At 35.2% G+C, this 16,104-nt stretch overlaps 1 protein-coding gene across 3 annotated transcripts in view; it reads left to right on the forward strand.

Moving 5' to 3' along the window:
- Window positions 1-8,470, forward strand: part of Cd163 (CD163 molecule) — a 28,111-nt gene extending 19,641 nt beyond the window's left edge. For 2 of the 3 annotated variants that reach the window (XM_074076144.1, XM_020174097.2), the window contains 4 exons: window positions 19-126; window positions 1,824-1,919; window positions 3,521-3,654; window positions 8,252-8,470. In XM_074076144.1, the coding sequence (XP_073932245.1) occupies window positions 19-126; window positions 1,824-1,919; window positions 3,521-3,645 (329 nt within the window). In that variant the 3' untranslated portion in view covers window positions 3,646-3,654; window positions 8,252-8,470. Of the gene's footprint in view, window positions 1-18; window positions 127-1,823; window positions 1,920-3,520; window positions 3,655-6,317; window positions 6,462-8,251 lie in introns of all 3 variants that reach the window. The other variant, XR_012448883.1, reaches the window with a different exon arrangement.
- The last annotated feature ends 7,634 nt before the right edge of the window (window positions 8,471-16,104 follow it).

The raw sequence follows: 16,104 nt of genomic DNA on the forward strand, positions 1-16,104 counted from the left end.
ATATTTATTTTTTGTTAGGTCACTTGACCCTCACTGCATTCATGATCATGGGGGTTATTCTTCTGGTCGTTCTCATCACGTTCCTCTTGTGTGCTCTGAAGAGAAGACAGATACAGCGGTTTACAGGTTTGAGTCAATTTGTGGTCTCTCTTAGGTGTCTATAGGATTATGGGGTTCTTGGGAAGAAAGTAAATAAATGAGTGACATAAATTGACTCAAGTAATTGGCCAGAAAGCAGAAGGCTACAAGAAGTTTGAGCAGTTTCTCAGAATACAAGGAACAAAATTTCACAAGAGAGAATGGACTCTGGTTGCATGTATGGTTCCTGTTGTATCCACTTGCTTAGGAATATAGAATTGGTACTTTAGAATGTGCAATTTGTGATCTAAGATGAATCCTTTGGTGCACACATTTTTTGTTATGACTATCATATCCTTAATCCAAAATTTTACTGTTTTAGGACTGGGGGCATAGCTCAAGTGATAGACCACCTGCTTAGCAAGCACAAGGTCCTGAGTTCAAACCCCAGTATTGCAACCCAAATTTTTTGCTCCTCTATCAAGCAATGTGCTAGACTCTGAAGATACAAAGATAATAAAGTGTTTCTGTGCTCATAGAACTTAAAGTTTAATGCAATATATATGTATATATATATATACAAACACCTATATACATAAAAATCTCTCATGTAGCATTAAATGAATAAGAAACAAAGTGACATGGAAAAGAGTAATTAAATGAAATGTTAAAGGAGGCATAGGAGGCTTTGAGGAAGCTTTTGTGGCAAATTTTGAAGATAGGAGTTCAAATAATGGGGTAAGGAACATGCTAGAAAAAAAAGAAAGGCATGTGCAAGAGAAGTGTACTTTAGAGTAGTGTATAGTATGACACATTGGTTGGAGTAAAGGTTGAGTGCAAGAAAAGAAGCTGCTGGTGAGGCTAAAGAGGCAGGAAGAAAGAAAATATGAAGTTCGTATATTCCAGGGTAAGATGATTCTTAGGGTAAGATGGTTATTAAAGTGTCATGAGAAGTGAAATGGTCAAACTGTCTTTAAAAATATCTTTTGATGCTGGGTGCTGGTGGCTCTTGCCTATAATCCTAGCTACTTGGGAGGCTGAGCTCAAGAGGATCATGGTTTGAGGCCAGCCTAGGCAAAAATTTATCAAGACCCTATTTCAACCAATAGCTAGGCACAGTGATGTGCTTGTCATCACAAGCTATGCAGGAGGCTGAGAGCAGGGGGATCCCAGTTCCAGGCCATCCCTGGGAAAAATGTTTGTGAAATCCCATCTCAACAAAAAGAGCTATGCACCGTGTGCCTATCATGCCAGGTACACCAGGAAGTCTAAAATTGAAGGATTGCCGTCCAAACCAGCCTGGGCAGAAAGCAAGATGCTATCTGCAAGACGAGTGAAGAAAGGGTTGGAAGCATGGCTGAAGCAGCAGAGCATCTTCCTGAATTCAAACCCCACTACCATCAAAAAAATCTTTGGTAACAAAAGAAGGAAGGAGGACCACAATATTGAAGGAATAGCATTTAGAAATGGTCAAGATGAAAGATGAAAAGGACTTTTTAGTGAGAATGGAGGGAAGAGGAAATATCTTCAGAGATTTATAAAAGCCTCTAGTGAATTATGGAAGATTTCTGGCTTCCTTGAGTTGTTACAATAAGGACAATTTAGTCTTGTGCCTATTTCATCAGAGTATGTAGCATTCTGAGGGAAAATCTTGAAAAATAGCCTGAATACAGATTAGGTATGTTTGCATGGCTGGACAATGTCTTATGATGGTCTGCCGATCCATAACTCGGTGTCTCTGTTAGTTTCCTCAAGAGGAGAGAATTTTGTCCCTCAAATTCAATACCGAGAGATGAATTCCAGCCTGAAGGAAGATGACCTGGACCCACTGCATTCCTCAGGTCGGTGCATTCTTCAAAGGTCTGTAGTTCAGGGGCTCAGACTGGTGGCTACTGTTGAGGCTCAGCATTCTACTTTGCCTAATAGTTGAAAAAGATCCAAAAACCTTGCAATAAGAAGAAAAGAAAGGCAGAACTGAAAATTAGTTTTAGAGAATACAAAATTGTATCATAGGGCTGTCTCTAGCTTATGATACTCAATATTATTTCTGAAGGATGTACAAAACAACCATGTAGCAGAATATTATGACGTGGATCTCATTTTGTTAAAATAGAAATAAATCTTCCAAAAGACTCTCATGATGACTTTAAATTTTCTTTTTCTCTTTTTAAAAATAACTTTCATTGTGTATATAGTTCTTAAGTGCTTTATTAATATAAATTAATTGTACAATGGGGTTTCATTTTGATACTTACATACATGCACATAATGTACTTTGATCAAATTCACCCTGCCTATTTTTCTCTTTCTAAACCCCTCTGCCTCCTCCCCACTCTTTTCTCAATTTTTAGTGGGTTTCATTATGCTATTTTCTTTTTACTTTTGCATGCTTGTACAGTTATCTTTATTTTTTATTTTTTTATTGTTGTGCTGGCGGTACATTGTTGCATTTACAAAAGTTTTTCTAATGTATCAATTGAGTATATCATACTTGAGTTCACCCCTTCCATCATTCTCCTTTATCCCTTCTCTTCTGCTCCTGGAATAGTTGTAACAGGTCTCATTTTTCCATTTACATACATGTGTACACAGATGTATGCGACACTATTTTCACATATCTATATAATGTTACTTTTATCATGTTCATCCTCCTATCACCCTCTCCTTTCTCCCACTTATTTTGCATATTTAAAGTAAACAACACGATGGGGTATTTATAAATAGTAAAAAGGTCACTTAGTGAAGCAAACTAACATATCCATCACTTCACATAGTTTATTGTGGCGAGAACAGTTAAAGTCAGCACATTTAATAGAAATTCTATACACAGTAAAACATTATTGCTGCCCTGCTTGCGTTGTACTTTACATGTCTAGATATGTTCATCTCCCTATCTTCTGCTTTGTATCCTCTGACCTACATCTCTCTGCAGTGTCTTCCACTCCCACTTCCCATCATTTTCCTTCCTTGAGCTTGATATTTATTATACTTTTCCTAAAAACCTAAAAACTTAAACTTTCCATATCTGTATCCAATGACAAGCTATCACTACCACAGGATGAGCCTTTCTTCTCATTCCATAGTGCTTCTTTCATTTTCCCTCTAACTTCTGGTTAGCACCAATTCACTAATATTTTCTCTGGGTAAGATAACTGTACAGGGTTGGTAAAAATATCCCGGTCCCACTGTCCTTACTCCACAAGGGTATCTTTCTCTTCTAAGAAGGACCTCCCACCTCAACTTCTTTGATACAAATATTTGGTATTTGCTGCAACTATGTCAGGAAACATATTTAAAGGACAGAAAAAAACTTTCTGTGCCCCTCCAATAGCACCCACCTGTCTTCCTGATTGTGGTCAGCATTTTTAGATGCTCAAAGACCTACTTAGGCACTTGAGAACAGTTCTGATGTATTTCCCAGTAATTATTTTCTTCCTTCCAGAAAATTCCAGTGACTCACATGGTAATGGTGCTGGACTAATGTCTGTGTCTAAATATCTTCCTATTTCTGGAATAAGAAAGGGGGGCATTCTGAGGTGCACTGAAAAGGAAAATGAGAATTTATAATCCAGTGAGGTGAGTGAGAATTTATTCATCATTGTTGAAAACAAGTACATTCTTTTTTGAAAATTGAGAACACCTCTTTCATTAGAAAGAATGTATATAAATGTGTATATCCATATTCAGAATATATAGCATCATTTTATAAATGACTCACTTGTTTCTAAAGTATACTTGCATGCTTAGCAATAACAATGGAACATCTATATGCTAAGGAGAAACTGGGAAAATAGCTATTAGTGAATCTTTTGAAGACTCTTACAGGGTCATGTCAGTAAAAAAAAATTATCTACAGTTACAAAAAGTATACTGTGGTAAAGATTGACAAGATACTACAGGAATGCAAAAAAATTGCCTAGAAAGTTTGGAAGATTGTTAGAAGATGTGATATCTAAGTTAAATCTTAAAGATGAGTGAAAGACCACTCCAAGAAAAGAACATAACATGTACAACTATGGAGACTGAGAGCTATGTCTTTAGAGAACAGTAAGAAGTTTTTATTCAAAGGCATGTATTGCACATATTTGTGATGACAGTAATGTCCTGAGCACTTAAAATTCAGAAGTACTTCATACTGCTGACAAAGATATGACTGTTTAACTAAAGATCTCCTAGTCTCAGGGGGAACTATGGAGAAAAGAGCAGTGACAATCCAAGCTGAAAAGACTGCCTAGCTCTCTCTAATGAATGACCTTCATGTCCCTGTCTTTTTTATTTGATGCATTTATTCATTACTGGGTTTTTTCTTTATTTTATCATTTTTACATTACTTACATGTGTATACATTGTTTGGACCACCTACCTCCTTCTCCTGCTCCCGACCTCCCTGCTTCCAGGGAGGGAACCTGTTCTGCCCTCTTGTTTTCCAGTTATGTTGAAGAGAAAGCATAAGATACAATAAGAAAGACATCATTTTTGCTAGCTTGAGATAAAGATAGCTATACAGAGAGATTCCTGGTGTTGCTTCCATGCACATGTGTATTGCAACCCACATTGGTTCATCTCTACCTGACCTCTTCACTACTTCCCGGTCACTTTCCTATAATGGCCTCTGCCAGTTTAAGATTACTATATTAACTCCTCTACAGTGAGCACATCAACCACATTTGAGTTTTAGGTTTCCTTCCCTTTCTCTATTCCTCTCATGTACGTTCTCCCCTTAGTGTGTGACCCATGTCCAATAATATTAATGCATAACCCACATGAGGGAGAACATGCAGTTTTTGGCCTTCTGAGCCTCACTAACTTCACTTAAGATGATGTTCTCCAGTTCCATCCATTTACTTGCGAATGAAAAAATTTCATTGATCTTTGTGGCTGAGTAAAATTCCATTGTGTATAAATGCCACATTTTCTTGATCCATTTGTCAGTAGTGGGGCATCTTGGCTGTTTCCATAGCTTGGCTATTGTGAATAGTGCTTCTATAAACATGGGTGTGCAGGTGCCTTTGGAATAACCTTAGTTGCATTCCTTTGGGAATATCCCTAGTAGTAAATGTTTTCCAAAGTGGTTTACTAACTTACATCCCCACCAGCAGTGTATGAGGGTTCCTTTTCCCCTGCATCCTCGCCAGCATTTGTTGGTGGTGGTGTTCTTGATGCTAGCTATTCTAACAGGAGGGAGGTGGAATCTTAGTGTGGTTTTGATTTGCATTTCCTTTATGGCCAGAGATGGTGAGCATTTTTTCATGTGTTTTTTGGCTATTTGGACTTCCTTTGAAAAAGTTCTGTTTAGTTCAGCTGCCAACTTCTTTATGGGTTCATTAATTTTTGGGGATTTCAGTTTTTGAGCTCCCTATAGATTCTGGTTATCAGTCCTTTGTCTGATGTATATCCAGCAAATATTTTCTCCCACTCTGTGGGTGGTCTCTTCAGTTTAGAGACCATTTCTTTTTTTTTTATTCATATATGCATATGATGTTTGGGTCATTTCTCTCCCCTTCCCCCACACCCTCCCTTACCCACCTAGAGACCATTTCTTACGTTGTGTTGTACAGAAGCTTTTTAATTTTATGTAGTTCCATTTGTCCATCCTTTCTCTTAGTTGCTTGCTGCTGGAGTTCTACTGAGGAAGTCCTTGCCTATACCTATTGTTTCCTATACCTATGTAGTTCCATTTGTCCATCCTTTCTCTTAGTTGCTGGCTGCTGGAGTTCTACTGAGGAAGTCCTTGCCTATACCTATACTCTGTTCTTTCATGTACTAACGTCAGAGTTTCAGGTCTGATATTAAGGTCCTTAATCCACTTTGAGTTAATACTAGTGCAGGGTGACAGGCAGGGATCTAGTTCAGTTTTCTGCAGGCAGTTAACCACTTTTCCTAACAGCATTTTTTGAAGAGGCTGTCTTTTCTCCATTGTATGTTTTTAGCACCTTTGTAAAAAATAAGGTGGGTGTAGCTTTGTGAATTCATATCTGGGTCCTCTATTTTGTTCCACTGGTCTTCATGTCTGTTTTTGTGCCAGGACCATACTGTTTTTATTGTTACCGCTCTGTTGGATAGTTTGAAGTTGAGTATTGTGATACCTCCAGCTTTGCTCTTTTTGCTCAGTATTGCCTTGGCTATTCATGGTCTTTTCTGTTTCCAAATGAATTTTAGGGTAGATTTTTCATTCTCTGTGATGAATGTCACTGGGAATGTAATTCCCATTAAAATCTTATAACATTATCTTATTTTAGGTACTGTTGGGGAAGTGGTTGGCTTTGGAAGATTAGGCTGAAGTCAGACATAATCAGACTTGCATTCTATAATTTTCCTTCATGAAGAAAGTATAATGAAAGAAAAAAACTTAAAAAGTGAAAAAGGCAAGAAAATTTGTTAAGGTATACATCAAAAAGGAAAGATGGTGAATGAATTGTAGATGCATTTTTTTTGTTTTTTAAAACAAATAATTATGAGTTTGCCTCACCTTTTATTCGAATTATGAATTTGAGTGAGCTTTCTGATATTTTGGGTTTCATAACTATAATCTGATATCTTTTCATTTAATTCATTAATTTGCATATATTATATTCTTTTAAAATTTGATTTAAATAATAATTTTCTTATTATTTAAGAACTCTAAATAATATTAATATTAAAAAATATTAAGATTAAGATTTATGATTTAATATTAATCTTTAATAATATTATTTAAACAAATCTAATTAAGTTATTTTTACTTTACTTTTTTAGGAAAGGGAAAGTTAATGATAACAAAGTGTTTATTAATATATGCTTCAATTATGGTCACTGACATACATTTGGAAATGATACATAGAAAATTAGGGCTTTTAAGAAACATAAATGACATATAAGAAATAAAGATTGAGACAAAGGGTAAAAGTTGTAACTCTTAAAACAATGTAACTTATAAAGTGTTGGGCTGGGGGTAAAACTCAGTAGCAGAGCACTTGCCTCCCATGTTTAAGGTCCTGGGTTCAAGTTCCAACCTTACACAAAAAAAGAAAGAAAAAAAGAACTCAAAATGTAAATGCTTAATATCAATAGACTGTATAGTTAATTTTGTGTAAGTACACATATATACGGATTTCTTTAAAAATGCATGTAATGTAAAAAAGATAAATAAATATTTATATGACTTTTATTTGTTTGCACAATATTCAATAATAATTTAACAGAGCCATGAAAAGATTGCTTGTATGTGATGACTTCACATGATAGCCATTTTAAAATGCTCAAATTCATTACTATGTCTAAACACTTCAAATTACAATTAACAATTAGATATCACTTCATACAAATCAGACCAACACATTTAAAATGGTATTAGTATTTATTGCTGATGAGAATACAGAGTAAAGGGTAATTTCAAACACTTAGTGGAAGAGGTATGCTTTCTGCCTTTGAAGAAAGCAATCAGTAACTCCTATTAAAATAATGATAGTTATAAACTTTCACAGACCTTTTGACCAAACACTCTGTACTTGAGAATTTATTTCATACAAATAAAGTTACTAGAATTTAAGAATACATTTTCAATGCTTTCTTTCTTTCTGTATTATTATTAATGGTAATAACAGAACAAAGTAAGTGCCAATTGGTTGAAAATAATTGAAAAAATTGTTTTAACTAACTAAAAAAGGAAAAAATCACCCAAAACATGTAATATGATTCCACTTATGTCATCATGTTATTGACTATAATTAAATAAGATGTTTACATTTATGAAATTATACATACATGTATAGGTGTAGAAACATTTAAAATTCCAACAGCATTGTAAATTCAGAACTGTGATTAACTTTTGACTCATAATTTCAAACATATGAATGTTTTATATTATAATAAATAATGCTTAAACTACTTTTTCCTGAATGAATAATCACTGCTCAATAATTGCTGCAGAACTACATGGAGGTGATATTTTAAAATGGCATTTCTCTGGGCAAGGAGTGACTCAAATGGGGAGCTTGCTAGATAGCCACTCTACCTCTTGAGCAATGGCCCAGCCCTGTTTTTTTTTCAATATTTCATTTAAAGTTTTCACTCAGGAGAGGTACTATGCATTTTAATACAAGTGAGTAGGTGTATTTTATAATATAATGAATGCATCCCTTTATGCATGTGTGCACAAAGAATTAAATAACATTTTTTCTATTTATGGCTTTAGTTCGGCATTTGGGATACTTTAATGAAAACCTGGGCTATTGAATGGAGGAAGAATCCATCTAGTTCACTGATGATTGCAGTTGCATTTCTACAGAGTACTTTGTTTCCTTGGACTCCAAAGACTGCTGCTGAACTTACAGAAATTAAGTTTGTGAATGTGACTACTTAATGATTTATGTAAGATTTTCAAGGGATCAAGTAAAAATTATCATTTATTTCAGTTTGTCTTCACTTTTTCTTCCAATTTTGAATCTCTGATTGAGCTTTCTGACATTTTAGGCCTTCATAAATATTATATAATGTCTTTTCATTTGATGTACTAATTTGCATGTATTATATAAATTTTAGTTTAGTTTAAATAATAATTTTCTTCTTTTATTGTTCATTTATTCACATGTGCATACATTGTTTGGGTCATTTCTTCCCCCTACATCCCACCCCCACCCTCTCTCCCCCTCCCTCCTCCCTTCCAGGCAGAACCTGTTCTGCACTTTTCTCCAGTTCCATTGAAGAGTAGAAATAAGCAATAATAAGACATAGCATTTTTTCTAGTTGAGATAAGGACAGCTATACAGAGAGATTCCTAGCATTGCTTTCATGTACCCATGTGTTACAACCCATGTTGATCTTTACACTAGTTCCTGATCCCCTTCTCGTGTTGACTTCTGTCACTTTAAGGTTTCTGTATTAGTTCCTGTGGAGTGTGGACATCAAATACTTTCATGTTTTGGGTTTTCTACCTATCCTCATACCTCCCATATGTGCTCTCCCCTTGTCATGTGACCCAAGTCCAACAACATTGGTATGTTAGCCCTAGATCTAAAGTCTGCATATAAGGGAGAACATATGATTTTTGGTCTTCTGAGTGTGGCTAACCTTGCTTAGAATGATGTTCTCCAGTTCCATCCATTTACTTGCAAATGATGAGATTTTATTCTTCTTCATGGCTGAGTAAAATTCCATTGTGTATAAATAACACATTTTCTTGATCCATTTGTCAGGAGGGGGGCACTTGGTTGTTTCCATAACTTGAATAGCGCTACAATAAACATGGGTGTGAGGTGCCTTTGGAGTAACCTGTGTCGCATTTCTTCGGGTATATCCCCAGGAATGGTATTGCTGGATCATATGGCAGATCTATGTTTAGATTTTTAAGAAGCCTCCAAATTTTTTTCCAGAGTGGTTACACCAGCTTGCATTCCTACCAGCAGTGTACAAGGGTTCTTTTTTCCCCACATCCTCACAAATACATGTTGGTGGTGGTGTTTTTGATGATGGCTGTTCTAACAGGGATGAGATAGAAGCTTAGTGTGGTTTTGATTTGCATTTTGTTTATGGCTAGAGATGGTGAGCATTTTTCATGTGTTTTTTGGCCATTTGAATTTCTTCTTTTGAGAAAGTTCTATTTAGTTCAGTTGCTCATTTCTTAAAATATTTGCTAGCTATACATCAGACAAAGGACTAATAACCAGAATGTACAGGGAACTTATGAAACTAAACTCACTCCAAATCAATGAACAAATTAAGAAATAATAATTTTCTTATGATCAAATATAAATACATTTATTTTTTACTTTACTTTTCTTAGAAAAGAGAAAAATAATGTATCAAAGATTTATTATTTGTTTAAATCTTATCACTGTAACTATGATCACTGGCATACAATGCAGAGCAACACCTATAAAAGACTCAAAGGTTTAGTTCCTTATTATTCAGGAAGGTGTCACAGAAAGTAGAATTTAACATAAATCATCTTTTTCCATATAAGTATACATGTTATAAAGCAAGTTAATATATTCCTAAAAATCTCTTACCCATAAAAAATTAATATTAACATAAAGAGAAAGCAACAGGGTAGAGAATATGATTGAAGTACCTTGTATGCATGTATAAAAAGTTCATAATGAAATCCATACTAAACATTACAAGAAAAATTAAAAGGAGGGAGAAGAGTTGTAAGGGTGGACATGATCAAAGTATATTACAAGCATGCATGGAAATATCACAATAAAGCTTCCTATGCTGTACAATTAAAATAAGCCAATAAAAATGTGAAAAAACAAAGATAACACTTAAAGTAATCCAACACTAACCCTAGAGTCTCAAATCTTGTTGAATATCTCAATTTTCTATGGAACTGATTTTTAAAATTGGTATTTTAAATGTCATACATATTTGTCATGTAAAATGTATTTTGAAATATGTACACACTGAGAATGAATAGATCAAACTAATCAATGTGCATGGCTTCGCATACTTATTTTTCTACTTCTAAACACTTTTCAAGAATTCAATGCACTGTAATTAGCAATAGTCACCAGGTTGCAAATGACAGGATTTCCTTCAATAGTATTCCATTGCATACATCACAATTCCTTTGTCCATCCAATGGTATATAATCTTTTCTTTACCTATAAATCTGGTGATGGGCACTTAGGTTGCTTCCATATCTTTGATATTATGAATAATGCTGCAGTGACCATGGGAACATAGATATCTCTTTGAAATTCTTATTTCAGTCCTTTGAATATAGGCTGAGAAGTGGGGCTGTGAGATCACATGCTAATTCTTTTATTGTCGGAGGAAACTTCATAAAATTTCCCATAGTGGCTGCTCTAATTTACATTCTCAAGTGCAGTGCACAGGTGAGATTCTGTTCTCTCCACACTTCCACCAACATTTGTTATTTATTTTTTGGTTTTAATAATAGCCTTCTAGTAGGTAGGAAGTGACATTTCACTGTGGTTTGCATTTGCATTTCCTTGATAATCAATCATGATCAGCATTTTTCATATATTTGTATGTCTTTTTTGACAAGTATCTATTTAAGTCTTTTGCCCATTTTGTGTTTGGGTTATTTGTTTTATTGTTATTGCGTTGCTTGAGTCCATTATTTATTTTGAGTTTTAACCCTTTATTTGATGTATTGTTTGCAAGTAATTTCTACCAATATATAAGTTGTTTCTTCACTCTTGGTTGTTTCCTTTGCTGTGCAGTGGCTTTTTAGTTTGATGTCATACCTTTTTTTTTTTCTTTTTTATTGTGTTTCCTGGTATTTCAGGTCATATCAAAGAATCTTTGTCTACACCAATGCTGTAGAGCATTTATGCTTTGCTTTCTTCTATTAGTTTTATATTTTCAAGTCTTACATTTAAGTCTTTATTTCATTTTGAATTGATTTTTTATGTGAATGTGAGATAAGGGTCTGATTTCACTCTTCAGCTTGTGGATATTAAGTTTTCATACATTATTTATTGAAGAGACTGTCCTTTGTCTATTGTGTGTTTTTTGTACTTTTGTCAAAAGTCAATTGTTCATAGATGTGTGTAGATTTTTACTGGGCTGTCTACTCGGTTCCATTTGTCAGTATTTGGATTTATGTCTGGGCCATGATGATTTGATTAGTATTTCTTTATAATAGATTTCCAAGTCAGGTAGGGTGATGCCTCCAACTTTCTTCTTTAAACTCAAGATCGCATTTACCACTTGAGCTCTTTTGTCTTTACATTTGATTCTTTCTTCTACTTTCATGAAAAATTACATTGGAATTTTTATAGCGATTGCATTGAAAAAGTCACTGTGGGCACTAGGGAGATTGAAGCAATATTAACTCTTCCAATGCATAAACATGGATATTGTTCCATTTATTTCTGTAACTATAATTTCTTCTATCAATATTTTATAGTTTTTATGTATAAGGCTTTTGCCTCCTTGGTTAAATATATTTACAAGTACTTATGCTCTTGTGAATGGGATTCATTTCCTAATTTCTTTTTCAGGTAGTCCCTCCTGTACCTGGGGATTTATATCTATAACCAGATTTGGAACACTCCAATGTCATTTTTCATGAAAGGCCTTCAAATATGTCTTTTGGCCTTTTTTCTCTCTTGTTTCTTTGAGATTCTATAATCTTGATATTTGCTTTTTTGTTGCTATCTTATAACTTCCGTAATATTTTATACTTTTTATTCTATTTTCATTTTCCTCCTTTGACCATGCATTTTTAAAATAATCTGACTTTGAGTCCACAGATTAATTCTTATGTTTGATTAGTTCTGCCCTTGACACACACTATTGAATTTTTCATTTCATTCATTGTTTTTTTTAACTCTATAATTCTGACTTTTTAAAAAAATTAATCTCTCTGTTAAACTACTAGTATGGTATACCTATTGCTTTCCTGATTCTGTTGAATTGTCCTTAAATTCGTTGAGTTTTCTTAAACCAATTATTTTCAATTCTTTGTTAGGCAGTTCATACATTTCCACTTCTTTAGAGTTAATTATTTCTGCTTAATTGTTTTCCCTCTGCTGATTTAATTTTCCTGATTGTCCTTGATTCTTCTGGCTACTTGCTGCTATCTTCACATTTGAAGGAATGGGGATTTATTGCAGTTTTTGCTGACTGGTTTTGTAAGAGAATGTTCTTCTCTACTCATTCCATCCAGAGATTCTGGGGCAGGCCATCTGGTGTCCATGGGAAGGATTATTCTGGAGTCTTCAAGTGGGATGCCCTTGTGCTTGGATCCACAGGTTTCAGACAAGCGTATGAATCCACTGGTGTGCCCCTCTTAATTTAGTCTGTGGGAATGGGCCTGTAGCCTGAAACTATGTGGGCTGAATTGTTCCTGGACTGGTATGAAATTTGGCATTGGACTGGGCTGCAAGGACTGGCCTACCATTGGATAGAACTTAATCCTATATCTGCATGGGTCAGCCTGGAGCCTGGGCTCATGGATGACATCTTGGTGACTAGAGCTTCAAGGGTAGACCTGACCCTCTGTCTTTGGACCCTAGTCTCATGCTGGTACAGGCACAAAGTCCAGGACTGCTGATGTTGGGTTACTCCAGAGCCTGAAGACACTGGAGTTGACCTGAATGTGGAATAATCCCTAAAACTTAGTCTGCCCATTGGGGCTGGAGGTCGGGGCCACAGGATCTGTCCTGGAATTGCTGTGGATCTCAAGTCTGGGGTCATGAGGTATTTTGATTTTTATTGGGGAGGGCTTAGTGTTGGAATCCAAGGTCAGGGTTGTGGGGCTGATGTGGGGAATGTAAACATGCCTTTCCCACTCTCTTCAATTAATCTTTCTTTTTATTCTTGTACTTCATGAGGAGCTGTAATCTCTCACGTTGTTTCCCTTGCTCTTGTGAAGGTATTTTCATGCCCAGATAGATGCTTAAATTGGTGTTTCTGTGTGAGAATGAGGTATGGAAAGTTCTATTCTGCCATCTTCCTGATGTTTGGAACAAAGGTGAAAATTATGTTCTCCTCCTTTCTCAGTATTTACGTATTATATACACTCTTTTCTGGCATTTAGAACTTCAAAGCAACTATCTTGTAGAGACATACCATTTGACTCACTTTCCACAACTTGTGCTCCCCTTGTCAATTTTAAATGCATATTTGAAAAATTAATTTAATTAATCATTTACTCTTTTAGTTCAATAAAATTTATTGTCTACCTACTACTTGTCAGGTACTGTGTATTAAATTCCCAATAATATTTCATGTATTATGCACCCAATTACATGCCAGGTACTATATGCATGTGTGTGTAAATATGAACATTATAAAATATACACCAGGAACCCTGTCTCTATAATATTTAGCATATATTCTTACATACATATTTTTAAATGATATTTAATATGAAAAAGAGTCTTTTCTCATATTTTAGATTTTAATATAATTGTGTGTCGGACAGCAATAGTCACAAATATTTCCTTATTAACACACTAGTAGGTGGTAAAAAAAAGATGATAATTGTGCATTCAGAATTTTCACCATTGTTTGAAAGACATGTAGTCCTAGTAGTAATGATTCCCCACTTTTCTTGCTCAGCTTGTCCTCTGGATGGTAAAAATCTCCATTCCATATAATATTAGATAACTCTTATAATTTAATACTCACAATAAATTGATAAAGCATATACTTTTTTACCCATTAAAATTTTTGGGAAACAGAGAGGTTTGTTCTAAAAGAATGCAGTAAGTAAGAGACATAGTTGAAATTTGTACCCAGGTACTATGGCTGTTGAGGATGTATTCTTCATCATCATGTTACACTGCCTTTCAAAATAAAATATAGCTCATATGAAGCCAAGATATTTCTAGTTTTCATTGTTGAAGGTCCAATTAAGTATAAATTTGTGATGCTGATACTGTTTGTAGAGAACCTGTTTACTTTGATTAAATAAAGGCAAAATTGAAAGTTGGTCACCTCAATACAGATAAGAAATGTTCTAGTCAGCTTTCATTATGTAACAAACACAACTTACAAAGAAGAAAAATTTATTTTGGCTCAGCATTTGGGAAATTTCAGTCATGACCAATTGGACCTTGTGATGGTTAATCTTTTTTGTCAACTTTACTGGATTGAGGAATGCCTAGGGGGTTAGTAAAGTGCTCTTCTAGGTGTGTTTGTGAGAACAGTTGCAGGGAGGATTGACATGTAGAAGCAACTGAGAAGGAAAGACCCACCCTGAATGTGAGCAGCAACATTCAATGGGCTGGGGCCTGGATGGAATGAAAGTGGAAAAGGAGGTCACCAGCCACTTCTTGAAAGCTGCATCGATTGCTGTTGCCATTGCCCATGACCATCAGACTCCAGCTTCTTCAGCCTTTCAACATGGACTCATGACAGCAACTTTCCAGGGAGCTCCCAGGTCTTCAGCCTCAGACTGGACTGCCTGATTGGTCTGCCTTCTTATGAGGCTTCCTGCTTCTGGGACTGAGCAGCTACCATGTACTCTGCATCTCCAGTGTGCAGACAGCAATTGTACTATATCCAGCCTCCAATAATGTAAGCCAATGTAGTAAGTCACCTTTTTTTTATACTTATATATGTTCTATTGGTTCTGATTCTCTAAAGAACCCTGGCTAATACAGTCCTAATGCTTTCATCTTGTGACACCACAGTGCATCCTGGTGGGAGCACTTGAAAGAGGAAGTTTACTCACTTCATGGCTGGGATATGAAAGGAGAGAAGAGGATCCAGGGTCCTGATATCACTCTAAGTGCATGCACTCCCTCAATGACTAGAAGACACCACACTAGACCCCACTTAAACTTTCCACCACCTCCCAATAACATGAATTCAGGGACTAAGCCTTTAACACTCACCTTTTGGAACATTTAAGATCTACACTATAGCAAGGACTGATTCTTAAAATTTTTTTCTTAATTTTTGCCCACATTTCTGTTCCAAGTCTTTTTCTAGTGTCTTGCATTTTCTCTTCTTTCATGTCTGTATTTCTTAGCCAATTAAATGATCTTGTCAAAGATTAATGGCCCCTTTTGGAAAATAGTATACTTAAAAATGAATAGTGTTTGTTAATATAAATATATGTGTGTATATATATATATATATATACTTATGTAATACTAATAACTTTTACATTATTTTTGCTAAGACTCATTTATAGAATTCTGTTGTCAATTCAACCTAATACACTAATCATCCATTCATTATTCATCTTTCTCTGCCAATCTTTCTTCTTTCTACTTCTCCCTCCCTCCCTTCCTCCCTCCTTTCCTCCCTCCTTCTTTTCCCTTTCTTCCTTCCTTCCTTCCCTCTCTCTTTTTCTCTCTCTGGCTTATATAATTGTTATGTAATATTCTAATATTTTTTTTTAATTTTTTAATTTTTTGTCCATTTATTCACATGTGCATATATTGTTTAGGTCACTTCTCCACCCTGTCACCCTTCCCCACCCTTCCTTTCCTCCCCGCCCTCAGTTCCAAGCAGGTCCTGTTTTGCCCTTATCACTAATTTTGTTGAAGAAAAGACATAAGCATAATAAGGAAGACAAAGCGTTCTTGCTGGTTGAGTTAAGGATAGCTATACAGAGAG

Source organism: Castor canadensis, chromosome 6 (assembly GCF_047511655.1).
Source record: "Castor canadensis chromosome 6, mCasCan1.hap1v2, whole genome shotgun sequence".
Taxonomy (NCBI): Eukaryota; Metazoa; Chordata; class Mammalia; order Rodentia; family Castoridae; genus Castor; species Castor canadensis.